The 16116-nt window shown below is 47.4% G+C and overlaps 1 protein-coding gene across 4 annotated transcripts in view; it reads right to left on the reverse strand.

Annotated features, from left to right (window-relative positions):
* The window catches only part of INSR (insulin receptor), a 192810-nt gene that overhangs the window by 32210 nt on the left and 144484 nt on the right, over window positions 1-16116 (reverse strand). For 2 of the 4 annotated variants that reach the window (XM_077979743.1, XM_077979742.1), the window contains exons 10-11: window positions 8075-8276; window positions 5991-6026 (exon numbers count right to left, since the gene is read on the reverse strand). In XM_077979743.1, coding sequence (XP_077835869.1) covers window positions 5991-6026; window positions 8075-8276 — 238 coding nt within the window. The remainder of the gene's footprint in view (window positions 1-5990; window positions 6027-8074; window positions 8277-16116) is intronic. The other 2 variants (XM_077979745.1, XM_077979744.1) reach the window with 1 other exon arrangement.

The raw sequence follows: 16116 nt of genomic DNA on the forward strand, positions 1-16116 counted from the left end.
TTGGGATTTTTTCCTTTTTAATGTTAGGGTTTTCCCCCATCACCTACAGAAGCAGCATGTGCTCCCTGCAGAAAACTTGGTAAATGATGAATGACTGTAAAATATTCCATTTACTACATGAGTCATCATTCACTTAACCATCGTCCTTATTTTATTTAATTTATTTTGAGACAGAGTTTCACTCATGTCACCCAGGCTAGAGTGCAGTGGTGCAATCTCGGCTCACTGCAACCTCCACCTCCTGGGTTCAAGCGATTCTCCTGCCTCAGCCTCCTGAGTAGCTGGGATTATAGGCGTCTGCCACTACGCCCAGTTAATTTTTGTATTTTTAGTAGAGATAGAGTTTCGCCATGTTGGCCAGGCTGGTCTGGAACTCCTGATCTCAGGTGATCCACCCACCTCAGCCTCCCAAAGTGCCAGGATTACAGGCATGAGCCACCGCGCCTGGCTCCCTTTTTTTTTTTTTTGCTGTTATAAATATTCCTTTGATCATTATCTGATTGTCTTATTACTTCCCCAAAGTAGATTCCTAGAGGAAAATATCACTAGGTTCAGGGAGATAAGAAACTCTTTAAGCTTCTTAATATCTACAGCTAAATGGTTGTCTAGAAACTCTATATTGTCTTGTGGTTCCACCAGCAGGCCATGAGACTGCATTCCAGGACAATCTCAGCAACCCTAAGCCTTAACAGTTTTTTTTTTTTTCCTTTCTGTGTTTGTTTAGTTTGTCTAGATTTTTAACCCAAGAGATTAAAAATATGCTATCACTCGACTATGTTATTTGTGGATCTTTATATTACTGTGACTTCATTTTTCCTTTATTGGTTCTCTGTGATTCTCCAAAGAATTGTCCCCTCCTTGTCCTTTGTTTTTCCATGAATTACTTGTGCTTTCCTTACTCCTGTGTTGTTTATTCGTTAAAGATATTAACTTTTTATGTATCATGCTACACAACTTACACTTTTCCATTTGCCAGTAAGCTTTCTTTAAATGGTTTGATACAGGCTTTCATGTTTATTTATACAATTTAATATATCAGTAACATTTTAAAATTTGTTCCCTTACAAGTCATTCTAGATGGGGTTATTATGAGTTGTGCTAAGGTTTTATGGCAATTTGGAAAGGGATCTTTTTCCTTATTTTATATTCTAATTATTGCTGGTATATCTACAGTTTTTTTTAGTTATTTCTATTGTACCTACTTTCCCAAACTCTAACTCATTTTAAAAGTTTCATAATTGACTTTCTTGAGTTTTCAATGATATACTAGAAGAGGGGTCAGCAAATTTTCCCGTAAAGGGCTAGATAATAAATATTTTGGGTTTTGCAAGCCAAATGACCTCTGTCACAACTACTCTGTCATTGTAGCTTAAAGCAGCCCTAGATGATGTGTAAACAAGTGGGTGGGGTTGCATTCCAATAAGAGTTCATTTACAAAAACAGGCAGCTAGCCCATGGGCCATAGTTTGCCTACCCTTGAGCTAGACACTCTGCAAATAGCAATGACTTTATTTCCCACATTCCATTCTTTGCAACTCTAATTTCTGTTTCTTGTCTTATTACATTGGCTGGATGCCCAGCGAAATGTTAATTAGTAATGATGAGATGGGGTTTCCTTGTTTTGTTCCTAAGTATACTAAGAATAATTTTAAGAATGACGTTAGCTTGGCTGTTGGTTTAACCTAGGTAACATTTATCTTGTAGAAGAAATATTCTATTACTAGTTTTATGAGAGGCCTCTTTTTTTTTCCTCCCCTTTCTCTAAGTTAGGAATTTTAAATTAAGGTTATTGAAATAGATATGATCTTCCTTATTGCACCTCTTGATGAAATAGATGATGTTATCAAATCTTCTGATCTTAAACCACCCTTGCATTTTGGAGATAAACAATATTGCCAGTGCAGTGTTTTATTTGGGACATTTGAATCTAATGTCACATATTAGCTTGGCCTGTGGCTTTTGTTCAGTGCAGTATCTTTGTCAAGTTTTTTTTTTTTTTTTTTTTGAGACAGAGTCTCACTCGGTTGCCAGGCTGGAGTGTGCAATGGTGTGATCTCAGCTCACTGCAACCTCCGCCTCCTGGGTTCAAGTGATTCTCCTGCCTCAGCCTTCCAAGTAGCTGGGATTACAGGCATGTGCCACCATATCTGGCTAATGTTTGTATTGTTAGTAGAGACAGGGTTTCACCGTGTTGGCCAGGATAGTCTCAATGTCTTGACCTTGTGATCCGCCCATCTTGGCCTCCCAAAGTACTGGGATTATGGGCCTGAGCCACCGTGCCTGGCCTCTTTGTCAAGTTCTTTAAGGGTGTTATGTTCATTTCATAATATGAACTGGGACAATTTTTATAGATTTCTATGCCCTAAAATAGTTTTTATATTATAGGAAATAGATGCTCTTTCAGAACTTGAAAGAACATGTCTATAAAACTCTCCAGGCCAAGGGATTTTTTTGAGGAAATTAATTGACACGTATCTTTTTCCAAGGTTCATAACCACTTAATTTTTCTGCTGCTTTTTGAATCCATTTAGACAAGTTAAATTTTCCCACCATGCTGAAACTTTCAAACTGAGCAAGTGCACAGTTGTCCAAAGAACTTAACACATTAAAATTTTCTTCAGACACTAGTTTTATGTCATCTTCTTTCCTTCTGATTTCCCTTTGATTATGTTTACCATAGGCTTAGCTGTTATTGCTTTTCCCTTCCTGTCTAACACATTTATATTTTATAGTTTAAAGTTTATTTCTTAATGTATCAATCCATTTAAGTCTGCTAACTAACATCAAAGCCAAGCTTTGGCAATATTCTACAAGTGAAGGTATATGATATTCATGTTTTCATTATTTTCCAAAAGGACTTCAATGGAAGTTTCCATTTCTGCTTTGACCCAATAGATATGTAAGTGTTTAACTTTTTAACTTTTTTTTTTTTTAGATGGAGTCTCGCTCTGTTGCCCAGGCTGGAGGGCAGCGGCCTGATCTTGGCTCACTGCAACCTCCGCCTCCCGGGTTCAAGTGATTCTTCTGCCTCAACCTCCCAAGTAGCTGGGACCACAGGCACGCGTTACCATATCTGGCTAATTTTGGTATTTTGAGTAGAGATGGGGTTTCACCATATTGGCCAGGCTGGTCTCAAGCTCTTGACTTCGTGAGGAGCCTTGGCCTCCCAAAGTGCTGGGATTACAGGTGTGAGCCACTGCACCCAGCCTGTAAGTGTTTAACGTTTAACCACCAAGTAGTTTTCTGTTTAAACGTTTGAAATTAACTTTTAGTTTCTATTGCAACGTCACCAGAAAATGTGTGGTAAGAAAACAAATCCTACTTTGGGGGCATTTGTTAAGATCTTCTTTGTGGTCTTTTTGTATTAAAAGACCAACAACGTTCTAGAATGGAAAAGAAAACAGCTCCACCACTTATCAAGCCAAAGATATATCCATATGAGCAAGATTCAGATAATTTCTATACATGCAATGGGTCTTGTGAAAATAACCAAGACGCTGGTGCTTCATGAATAACTACTGAGAAATTGATACCTGAATAACCAGAGATGTAAAACGGGCTCATCAAATAGGCCAAATGGGTTTATATACCAAAAAGATTATAACCAAAAAGACCATGAAGTGGCAAAAGACAAAGCATCAACCGAGTGTTCTACTTCTTACATAGGCAGAATTTTTTTTTTTTTTTTTTTTTTTTGAGACAGTCTTGCTCTGTTGCCTAGGCTGGAGTGTAGTGGGGTGATCTTGGCTCACTGCAACTTCCAATTTCTGGGTTCAAGCGATTCTCCTGCCTCAGCCTCCCAAGTAGCTGGGATTACAGGCGTGTATCACCATGGCCCCGCTAAGTTTTGTATTTTTAGTAGAGACGGGGTTTCGCCACGTTGGCCAGGCTGGTTTCGAACTCCTGACCTCAGGTGATCCGCCTGTCTGGGCCTCTCAAAGTGCTGGGATTACAGACGTGAGCCACGGTGCCCACCCTAGGCAGCATTTCATTATCCAACAATCCCACACTAAACTGGTGGTCTCAACCAAGGGTCCTTCTGCCCCCATCCCCCAGGGGGATATTTAGCAATGTCTGAAGATATTTTTGGTTATTACTTTGGGGGGAAGACATGCTACTGGCATCAGATGAGTGGAAGCCAGTGATGTTGCTTAGTGTTGCTGGACACTGCCCAGGACAGTTTCCATGCCCTAGAATAATCTGACTCCAAATATGATTTATTATTAATTACTATTATGTATTTATTATTATTATTATTATTATTATTTTTTGAGACAGAGTCTTGCTCTGTCACCCAGGCTGGAGTGCAGTGGCGAGATCTCGGCTCACTGCCACCTCTGCCTCCAGGGTTCAAGCGATTCTCCTGCCTCGGCCTCCCAAGTAGCTGGGATTACAGGCGTGTGTCACCACGTCCAGCTAATTTTTATATTTCTTGGAGTGACGGAGTTTCACCATCTTGGTCAGGCTGGTCTCGAACTCCTGGCCTCAAGTGATTGCCCCGCCTGGGCCTCCCAAAGTGTTGGGATTACAGGCGTGAGCTACCACGTCCCGCTGTGGCCCCCAAATATTATTAATAGCAGGACTGAGATTGAGATCCACTTTGGACCAAGCCCACACATTTTTAGATCCTTCTTGGCCACAGATAGTATTGCAAATGGCCACTAGAGGTCATATCAGGCCACACAGGTGCCTGGAAAAAAATAAACACTCCGCTAAAGGAAGAAAATCCCTCCAAGTGGTCCCAACTTGCCTCTCTAGTCTCACCTCCTGTTCCTCCCAAAAGCCCACGATGGGTAACATCTCCTTGCCTTTCTCCCAAGTTCTCCAAGGTTTTCCTCTCTCCCAGGACCCTACTGCTTCATTCTCCTAAGACGCGAGTTGAAAAGAAACGTCCCTGGCCCGGCGCGGTGGCTCACGCCTGTAATCCCAGCACTTTGGGAGGCCAAGGTGGGCGAGAGTTCAAGACCAGCCTGACCAACACGGAGAAACCCCGTCTCTACCAAAAATACAAAAATTAGCCGGGCGTGGTGGCGCATGCCTATAATCCCAGCTACTCGGGAGGCTGAGGCAGGAGAATTGCTTGAATCCGGGAGGTGGAGGTTGAGGTGAGCCGAGATTGCACCACTGCACTCCAGACTGGGCAACAAGAGTGAAATTCCATCTCAAACAAAAAAAAAAAAAAAAGAGAGAAAGAAAGAAAAGAAAGAAAAGAAAGAAAAGAAAGAAAGACAGAAAGACAGACAGAAAGAAAGAAAGAAAGAAAGAAAGAAAGAAAGAAAGAAAGAAAGAAAGAAAGAAAGAAAGAAAGAAAGAAAGAAAGAAAGAAAAGAGAGAGAGAGAGAAAGAGAGAGAGGAAGGAAGGAAAGGAGGGAGGGAGGAAGGGAGGAAGGGAGGAAGGGAGGAAGGGAGGAAGGGAGGAAGGAAGGAAGGAAGGAAGGAAGGAAGGAAGGAAGGAAGGAAGGAAGGAAGGAAGGAAGGAAGGTCCCTGACTCTCCTCTGTAGAATTCAGTGAGCGTCACGGTGTTCTTTTGTTCATATCCTGTCACCCTTTCATGAAAATATTCTGTTTCCAGACCACCCTCCCTTCATGGTATAGGAGTTGCTGGGTCGGGGCACCCAGCCGCGGGGAGCTCAGACTCCAGGGACCCCCACCCACTTCTGCAAATGCACGCGGGAGGTGCAAAGAGATGTTTAGTGAGCCAACAGTGGCTGCAAACAGAAGGCAGGGAGGAGGTACCCAGGAAGCACTCACGTGCTTCTATGTTGTAGCAAGAGTGTGTTAGTGAAGATTTCCCCCCACCATTCATGCCCAGATTTCATTTCAGAGTGAAGGCATTGGATTTCTGAATTGGTGAAGCATCTCATCTCCAGCACAGCAGCCCGCCGCATGCAAAAAGCCACAGAAACCCCTGCGTTCTCCGAGGCGTCTGCCTGGCACACCGCCGGCCCTGCACGGAGCAGGCACCAGGGGTCGTACAGGTGAGTCATACCTAGGGTCCTCGGCACCAGTGCCTGAAGAGGTTTTTCTGTGGAAATAAAACCAACTGCTTTGAGGACAGAGGGAACTTCATTAGACAGACCACTGGGCTCTGACACTTGGAGGCCACATTGTGTTTGAGTAAGGGCACCCTGGCTTTGAACCTGGACCACTTGCTCCCATCACTTGCTGGAGGGAGGGAGCTACAATCTTCACCAGCAGGTGCAGGGGACCGGCAAGGGACGGGGAAGAAATCAGAGAAAATTCTCCCCAGAGACAGCCTGGGATGTCAAATGTGACTACATGTGGACACAACTGACTCAGTCACTTCTCCAAGTCTGGCAGCATTTTTTTCTTTTTTTTTTTTTTATTTTCCTTCTTTCTTCTTTCTCTCTCTCTTTCTGCTTTCTTTCCTCTTTCTTTCTCCTTTCCTCTTTCGTTCTCTCTCCCTCTCTCCCCTTCCTTCCTTCTTTTCTTTTCCTTCCTCTTTCTTTCTTTTTCTTTCTTTCCTTTCTCTTTCTTTTTTCTTTCTTCCTTTTTCTTTTCATTTTCTCCTTCTCTTTCTTTCTTTTTCTCCTTCCTTCCTTCTTCTCTCCCTCCCTCCCTTCCTCTCTCTCTTTCCTTTCTTTTTTTTCTTCTCTCTCTCTCTCTTTCTCTCTTTCCTTCTTTCCTTTTTGAGACAGGGTCTTGCTCTGTTGCCCAGGCTGGGGTGCAATGGTGCCATCATAGTTCACAGCAGCCTCCAACTCCTGTGCTCAAGCAATGCTCCCTCCTCAGCCTCCGGAGTAGCTGGGACTACAAGACATGCACCACCATGTCTGGCTATTTTTGTTTCCTTTTTCAGTAGAGATAGGGTCTCACTCTGTTGCTCAGGCTGGTCTCCACCTCTGGCCTCAACTGATTCACCCACTTTGGCCTCCCAAAGTGCTGGGATTACAGGAGGGAGCCACTGCGCCCAGCCAACATTTCGTTTTTAACAGGTGAAACAGTAACCACTTCAATGCCTGGGCTGTCCCACTGAACATTCTTTTGGACTCGGGGTCATAGGGGAACATGCAAGAAAAAAAGAAGAAAAAAAAAGAGAATTCTTACACATTGATGGTTCTGGGAGAAAAGTCTGCTCGGATGAATAACATTGGTAAACATCTGAACAGATACTTTTAATTTTTTTTTAGAGACAGGGTCTCGCTCTGTCACCTGGAGTGCAGGCTGTAGTGCAGTGACGCCATCATTGCTCATTGCAGCCTCGATCTCCTGGGCTCTTGAGATCCTTCTTCCTCAGCCTCCCCACGGGCTAGGAGTTCAGGCATGCATTACCATGCCTGGCCAATTTTTAAATTGTCTTTTTGTAGAGATGTGGTCTCATTATGTTGCCCACGCTGGCTTCAAGCAACCCTACCACCTCGGCTTCCCAAGTAGGTGGGACCACAGGCTTACACCACTGCACCCAGTTAAACCCTCAATCATCATGGCCAGCCGCAGTGGCTCACACCTATAATCCCAGCACTTTGGGAGGCCGAGGCAGGCAGATCACCTGAGGTCAGGAGTTCGAGACCAGCCTGACCAACATGGTGAACCCCCGTCTCTACTAAAAATGTAAAAATTAGCTGGGCGTGGTGGTGCGTGCCTATAGTCCCAGCTACTTGGGAGGCTGAGGCACGAGAATTACTTGAACCCGGGGAGGGGAGGGTGTGGTGAGCTGAAATTGCACCACTGCACTCCAGTCTGGACGACAGAGGGAGACTCTGTTACAAAAAATAAAAAAATAAAAATAAAAGAGAGAGAGAGAGGAAAGCCTTAATAATCTAATGGTGTTTGTTTTGGAACTCAGATGGAGACCAGCTTGGGAGAGGTAAGAAAGGCAAAGGCTGAGTTTTGTCCATTTTTCCCCTTTTGTGTGATTATTTGCTCTTCCTGATAAAAATCCACTCGAAATTTTGAAATTCCAAGATCTCTTCCTCCACCCAGGAAAGGGCTGCATTCAGACTCCACCTACCCTTCTGCCGTCTCTGGGTCCCACTACCTCTGGGTCCCTAAGCAATGACCAGCACCAAGCCAACTGGCACCCACTAAGAGAGCCCAGCGCCAAGTCCTGACCTGGGGACGAAAACCACGTTGTGCAGGTAATCCTCAAACGTCTTCCTAAACGAGGACTCCTCCAGCTCCTTCAGGATCTGAGAGTCTGTCTTTGGACAGGAGCAACATTCACCGGCTGAATCCTCATATTCACTCTGGTTGTGCTTCTGAGAATCTTCAGACTCGAATGGTGGAGACCAGGTCCTCGAGGGCAGCTTCAGCCCTGGAGAAAGAAACAGAAAAGCGGGGCTCACGTCTCTGCGGCTGAACACACACACACGCGCACACATCCACACACACGCACCACACACACACCACACATACACACACCACACACATATCACACATACACCCACCACACACATCCACACACACCACACATACACCACACACATCCACACACACCACACACACCACACACACACCCCACACCCACCACACACACACCACACACACCCCCCACACCCACCACACACACACACCCACCACACCCACCACACACCACGCACACTACACACACACCACACATACACCACACACATCCACACACACCACACACACCACACACACACCCCACACCCACCACACACACACCACACACACCCCCCACACCCACCACACACACACCCCCACCACACCCACCACACACCACGCACACTACACACACACCACACATACACCACACACATCCACACACACGCACCACACACACCACACATACACACACCACACACACACCCACCACACAATCACACATACACCCACCACACACATCCACACACACCACACATACACCACACACATCCACACACACCACACACACACACCCACCACACACACCACACACACACACCCACCACACACACCACACACACCCCCCACACCCACCACACACACACCACACACCACGCACACTACACACACACCACACATGCACCAACACACCACACGCCACACACCACACACACACACACCCACCACACACACACCACACACACACCACACACACACACCCACCACACACACCACACACACACCACACACCACGCACACTACACACACACCACACATGCACCAACACACCACACGCCACACACCACACACACACACCCACCACACACACACCACACACACACCACACACACACACCACACACACACCACACACACACACACACCCCACACCCACCACACACACACACCCACCACACACACCACACACACACCACACATACACACACCACACACACACCCACCACACACATATCACACATACACCCACCACACACATCCACACACACACACCACACACACACCACACACACACACACCACACACACACCCACCACACACATATCACACATACACCCACCACACACATCCACACACACACACCACACACACACCACACATACACACACCACACACACCCACCACACACATATCACACATACACCCACCACACACATCCACACACACGCACCACACACACACCACACATACACACACCACACACACACCCACCACACACATATCACACATACACCCACCACACACATCCACACACACCACACACACCACACACACACCCCCCACACCCACCACACACACACACCCACCACACACACCACACACCACGCACACTACACACACACCACACATACACACACCACACACACACCCACCACACACATATCACACATACACCCACCACACACATCCACACACACCACACATACACCACACACATCCACACACACCACACACACACCCCCCACACCCACCACACACACACCACACACACACACACCCCCCACACCCACCACACACACACACCCACCACACACACCACACACACACCACACACCACGCACACTACACACACATCACACATGCACCAACACACCACACGCCACACACCACACACACACACCCACCACACACACACCACACACACACCACACACCACGCACACTACACACACACCACACATGCACCAACACACCACACGCCACACACCACACCCCCCACACACACACCACACACACACCACACACCATGCACACTACACACATACCACACACTACACACACCACACACACACTACGCACACCACACATACACCACACACACCACACACACCACACATACACCACACACACCACACACACCACACATACACCACACACCACACACACTACACACACACACCACACATGCATCACACACACCACACACACCACACACACCACACACACCACACACACACCACACACCACGCACACTACACACACACCACACATGCACCAACACACCACACGCCACACACCACACACACACACCCACCACACACACACCACACACCACGCACACTACACACACACCACACATGCACCAACACACCACACGCCACACACCACACCCCCCACACACACACCACACACACACCACACATACACCACACACCATGCACACTACACACATACCACACACTACACACACCACACACACACTACGCACACCACACGTACACCACACACACCACACACACCACACATACACCACACACCACACACACTACACACACACACCACACATGCATCACACACACCACACACACCACAAGCACAAGCCACACACACACCACACACCCCCCACACACCACACACCCCCCCACACACCCACCACACACACCCACCACCACTCACACACACCACACAAATCACACACACACCACACACAACACACATCCACACCACACACCACACACGCGACACACCCATGCCACACACCACACAAATCACACACACCACACACGACACACACCCACACCACACACACCACACAAACACACACCACACATATCACGCAAATCACACACACACCACACACACCACACAAATCACACACACACCACACACCCATGCCACACATCACACACACCACACAAATCACACACACACCACACAAATCACACACAGACAACAAACACCCAGGCCACACACCACAAACACACCACACACACCCCCCACACACACCACACAAATCACACACACACGACAAACACCCAGGCCACACACCACAAACACACACCCCCTACACACACACACACACACACACACACACACACATACAGTGAAGAGGGATCACCTTCTCAGAGAGGCTGAGCTGAGACACAGCCTAGATTCAAGTTCCGCTTTGGAAAAAAGCCAGACACTATGGCTCATGCCTATGGTCCCAGCTACTTGGACGGCTGACGTGAGAGGATCGCTTGAGCCCAGGAGGCCAAGGCTGCAGTGAGCCGCGATTGCGCCCCTACACTTCAGCCTGGGTGACAGAGTAGAACCCTGTCTCAAAGATTAAAAATATAGCCAAACACAGTGGCACACACCTGTAATCCCGGCACTTTTGGAAGCCGAGGTGTGAGGATCACTTGAGCCCAGGAGTTCAAGACCAGCCTGGGCAATGTGGTGAAACCCTATCTCTACTAAAAATAAAGTAAAATAACCAATAAAAACAGGCCGGGCAGATCACACCTGTAATCCCAGCACTTTGGGAGGCCGAGGTAGGCAGACCACCTGACGTCAGGAGTTCAAGACCAGCCTGGTCAATGTGGTAAAACCCCGTCTCTACTAAAAATACAAAAATTAGCCAGGTGTAGTGGTGCATGACTGTAATCCCAGCTACTCAGGAGGCCAAGGCAGGAGAATCGCTTGAACCTGGGAGGTAGAGGTTGCAGTGAGCCGAGATGGCACCACTGCACTCCAGCCTGGGTGACAGAGCCAGACTCCATCTCAAAAAAATAAATACATAAAATATCTGTGTCTAGAGTGTCATCTGAGAAGGGCATGTCAACATGTTTTATTATGTTAATGCATAAGTAATTGCAGCTTTTGCCATTAAAGGTAATAGCAAAAAACCACAATTACTTTTGCACCAACCTAATAGAAACTGACAGGCGTGGTGGCTCACTCCTGTAATCCCAGCACTTTGGGAGGCTGAGGCGGGCGGATCACTTGAGGTCAGGAGGTCCATCCTAGCCAACATGGCGAAACCCCGTCTCTACTCAAAATACAAAAGTTAGCCGGACGTGGCGGTGGGTGTCCCGCTAGGGACACTGGGCAACATCTGGAGATATTTTTAGGTGTCAGGACCTGGCTGCAGCATCCTCCTGGAGTGTGGAATGGGGTGGAGACCAGGGATGCTGCTCAGTACCCTGAAATGCCCTGGACAGCCCCACCCCAGAGAATGATCCAACACCAGATATCAAAAACACAAGGTAGAGAAACCCTGACCTAAAGGCATGAGAGGAGACAGAGGAAGGAATTTTTCAAATACGTACAGAAAAGGGAATTTAAAAATTAATAAATGAAGAACACCAGTAGCTTATAAAGGTAACAGAGTCCTAAAAATACAATACTATTTCTCTCTTTTTTCTTCTTCTTTTTTTTGAGATGAGGTCTTGCTCTGTCGCCCAGGCTGTCTTGGCTGGGCGCAATCTTGGCTCACTGCAACCTCTGCCTCCCGGGTTCACACGATTCTCCTGTCTCAGCTCTCCCGGGTAACTGGGATTACAGGCATGCACCACGACGCCTGGCTAATTTTTTGTATTTTTATTAGAGATGGGGTTTCGCCATGTTGGCCAGGCTGGTCTCGAACTCCTGACCGCAGGTGATCCACCTGCCTTGGCCTCCCAAAGTGCTGGGATTACAGGCATGAGCCACTATGCCTGGCCAATTTTTTTTTTTTTTTTTAATCTGGTAGAGACGGAGTTTTGTCATGTTTGCCAGGCTGATCTCAAACTCCTGAGCTCAAACAATCGGCCCGCCTCGGCCTCCCGAAGTGCTGGGATTAGAGGCATGAGCCACCACACCCAGCCTACAATACTTAAGTACCGCAACTGGTCATGTCTTAACCCCTGAAGTCAAATTCCAGGGTTCTTGTGACCCATGGTGCAAGCACAATTACGCCTCCGGTACAGCCACTAATATGGACGGACACAGCTCTTTACAAGCAAAATCTGCAACAGTCCCTGGAGAGTCACCTCCCCTGCTGCCACCTTGCTTGGTGCCTGGTGACTGCTGAGCAAAGGAAATTCCATTGTTCTGTCCTCCCCTTAATGCCTCCAGGATAGGTAGTAAGCTCTAAATCGTGTATCAAGTACCTTCCTGTGAATGGTGAGTATCGACTCGGAAACCCAAGTATTTATACAGCTTTAAAAGCCTACGAGAGACTGGAAAATACTTCGTATGTTTATAAATAGACATAGAATAACCTGCCTGGGTTAACTCTGATGGGAGCTAGTTACAGCAATACAGATGGAAAAAAAAAATGTAGAACTGCCTGAATAAGGGAAGCTCCTGGTACTATTATTATTATTATTATTATTATTATTATTATTATTTGGAGAGGAAGGGATATTTGTTCAGGCACAGCTATCATTCCTGATACCTGCTACCTCTTCCTAGAATCCACTGCAGGAAACCTGGTACACTGTGGTTTTTCTGAGATTAGAAAAATGAAGCACAATGGGCCAGGCGCGGTGGCTCACGCCTGTAATCCCAGCACTTTGGGAGGCCGAGGCGATCACGAGGTCAGGAGATCGAGACCATCCTGGCTAACACAGTGAAACCCCGTTTCTACCAAAAAATACAAAAAATTAGCCGGGCGTGGTGGGCGGGCACCTGTAGGGCCCAGCTACTCGGGAGGCTGAGGTGGGAGAATGGCGTGAACCCAGGAGGCGGAGCTTGCAGTGGGCCAAGATTGTGCCACTGCACTCCAGCCTGGGCAACACAGCGAGACCCCGTCTCAAAGAAAAAAAGAAAAAAAGAAAAATTAAGCATAATGAAGTATCTAGCGTCATCAGATTCACAAAGACATAAAGGAGGATGGTGGGTGCTGGGGCTGGGGGAGGGAGAAGGGGAGTGAGTGTTTCATGGGGACAGTTTCAGTTTCGGAAGTTGAGAAAGTTCTGGAGATGATGGTGGTGATGGTCGCACAACCACGGCAATGCACTTGATGTAGCGAAACTGTGCCCTTAAACACAGTTACAATAATAAATTGTATGTGATGTCTATTTTACGATAACAGCACATACCCTAGTGATATTAACAGGAAGGGTTTGTAAGCTTATTTATTTGTGTGTGTGTGTGTGTATTAAATTGTGGAAAAATAAATGTCACATAAAATTTACCAATTTATCATCTCAATCTTTTTTTTTTTTTTTTTTTGAGACGGAGTCTCACGCTGTTGCCCAGGCTGGAGTGCAGTGGCGCGATCTCGGCTCACTGCAAGCTCCGCCTCCCGGGTTCACGCCATTCTCCTGCCTCAGCCTCTTGAGTAGCTAGGACTACAGGCGCCCGCCACCGCGCCCGGCTAATTTTTTGTATTTTTAGTAGAGACGGGGTTTCACTGTGGTCTCGATCTCCTGACCTTGTGATCCGCCCGCCTCGGCCTCCCAAAGTGCTGGGATTACAGGCTTGAGCCAACGCGCCCGGCCTTTTTTTTTTTTTTTTTGAGACCGAGTCTCGCTCTGTCGCCCAGGCTGGAGTGCAGTGGCGCGATCTCGGCTCACTGCAAGCTCCGCCTCCTGGGTTCACGCCATTCTCCTGCCTCAGCCTCCTGAGTAGCTGGGACTACAGGCGCCCGCCACCGCGCCCGGCTAATTTTTTTTTTTTTGTATTTTTAGTAGAGACAGGGTTTCACCGTGGTCTCAATCTCCTGACCTTGTGATCCGCCCGCCTCGGCCTCCCAAAGTGCTGGGATTACAGGCTTGAGCCACCGCGCCCGGCCTTTTTTTTTTTTTTTTTTTTTTTTTTTTTTTAAGATGGAGTCTCATTCTGTAGCCAGGCTGGAGTGCAATGGCGTGATCTCACCTCACTGCAAGTTCCGCCTCCTGGGTTCACACCATTCTCCTGCCTCAGCCTCCCAAGTAGCTGGGACTACAGGCACCCGTCACCACACCTGGCTAATTTTTTGTATTTTCAGTAGAGACGGGGTTTCACCATGTTAACCAGGATGGTCTTGCTCTCCTGACCTCGTGATCTGCCTACCTCGGCCTCCCAAAGTGCTGGGATTACAGGCGTGAGCCACTGCGCCCGGCCGCTAATTTCTGTATTTTTAGTAGAAACGGGGTTTCACCATGTTGCCCAGGCTGGTCTCGAACTCCTGGCCTCAAAGTGATCCACCCACTTCGGCCTCCCAAAGTGCTGGGATTACAGGCGTGAGCCACTGTGCCCGGTAAATCTCAACCATTTTAAGTGCACAGTTCTGTGGTATTAAGCGCATTCACAGTGTTGTGCAATCATCACCACCATCATCTCCGGAACTTTCTCATCTTCCCAAACTGAAACTCTGTCCCCAACCCGTCCCCTCCCCAGTCCCTGGCACTCCCCATTCTACTTTTTGTCTCTACGAATCTGAGGACTCTAGGGACCTCCTAGGAGTGAAATCACACAGAATTTGTCCTTAGTGAGTTTCCTTTTAATGATACTAACTTTGCGACAATTACAAATAAAACCATGTTTAAACGGTCCCTTGGTAATTAGAGATTTAGACTTTTGGAATTTAAAAAAAAAAAGAAAGAAAGAAATCTTTGAGTGACATTGCTGGTGGCAGCTCTCATGGGTGGTTCTGGTTACTTGAATGCAGGGCCAACAGCTTAGAGCTGAGCTGATGACTGGACTCACCCTGGAGTTATATAAAGCATCGAAGGAGATAAATCACGTTTGCAACCCTCGGTTCAGGCGGGGATGATGTCACACACACACATATAGCATATGAGCTTAGAGCTGGGACAGCTCCCAGAGATCATCTGTCCTCCCGCCCCTTCTCCCAAAAAGGAGGCAGACGGTGACTTGCTTGGGAACGTGGCCAAAACCCTTCAGCAGGTCAGGGCTGGAGCCAAGAGCAAATGTTGAGCTCCCGGCCGCAGCCACACCTCACTCGCCAGCGGCCCCCTGGCCTTCTCCTCCAGGGTCGTGGACTGAGAATATCACTAACAGAAAATATCTCAAGAAAAAGACATCAAGACACACAAGGAAACCAACACGAAAGAGAAAAATG

The sequence above is a fragment of the Macaca mulatta genome, chromosome 19, assembly GCF_049350105.2.
Source record: "Macaca mulatta isolate MMU2019108-1 chromosome 19, T2T-MMU8v2.0, whole genome shotgun sequence".
NCBI lineage: Eukaryota > Metazoa > Chordata > Mammalia > Primates > Cercopithecidae > Macaca > Macaca mulatta.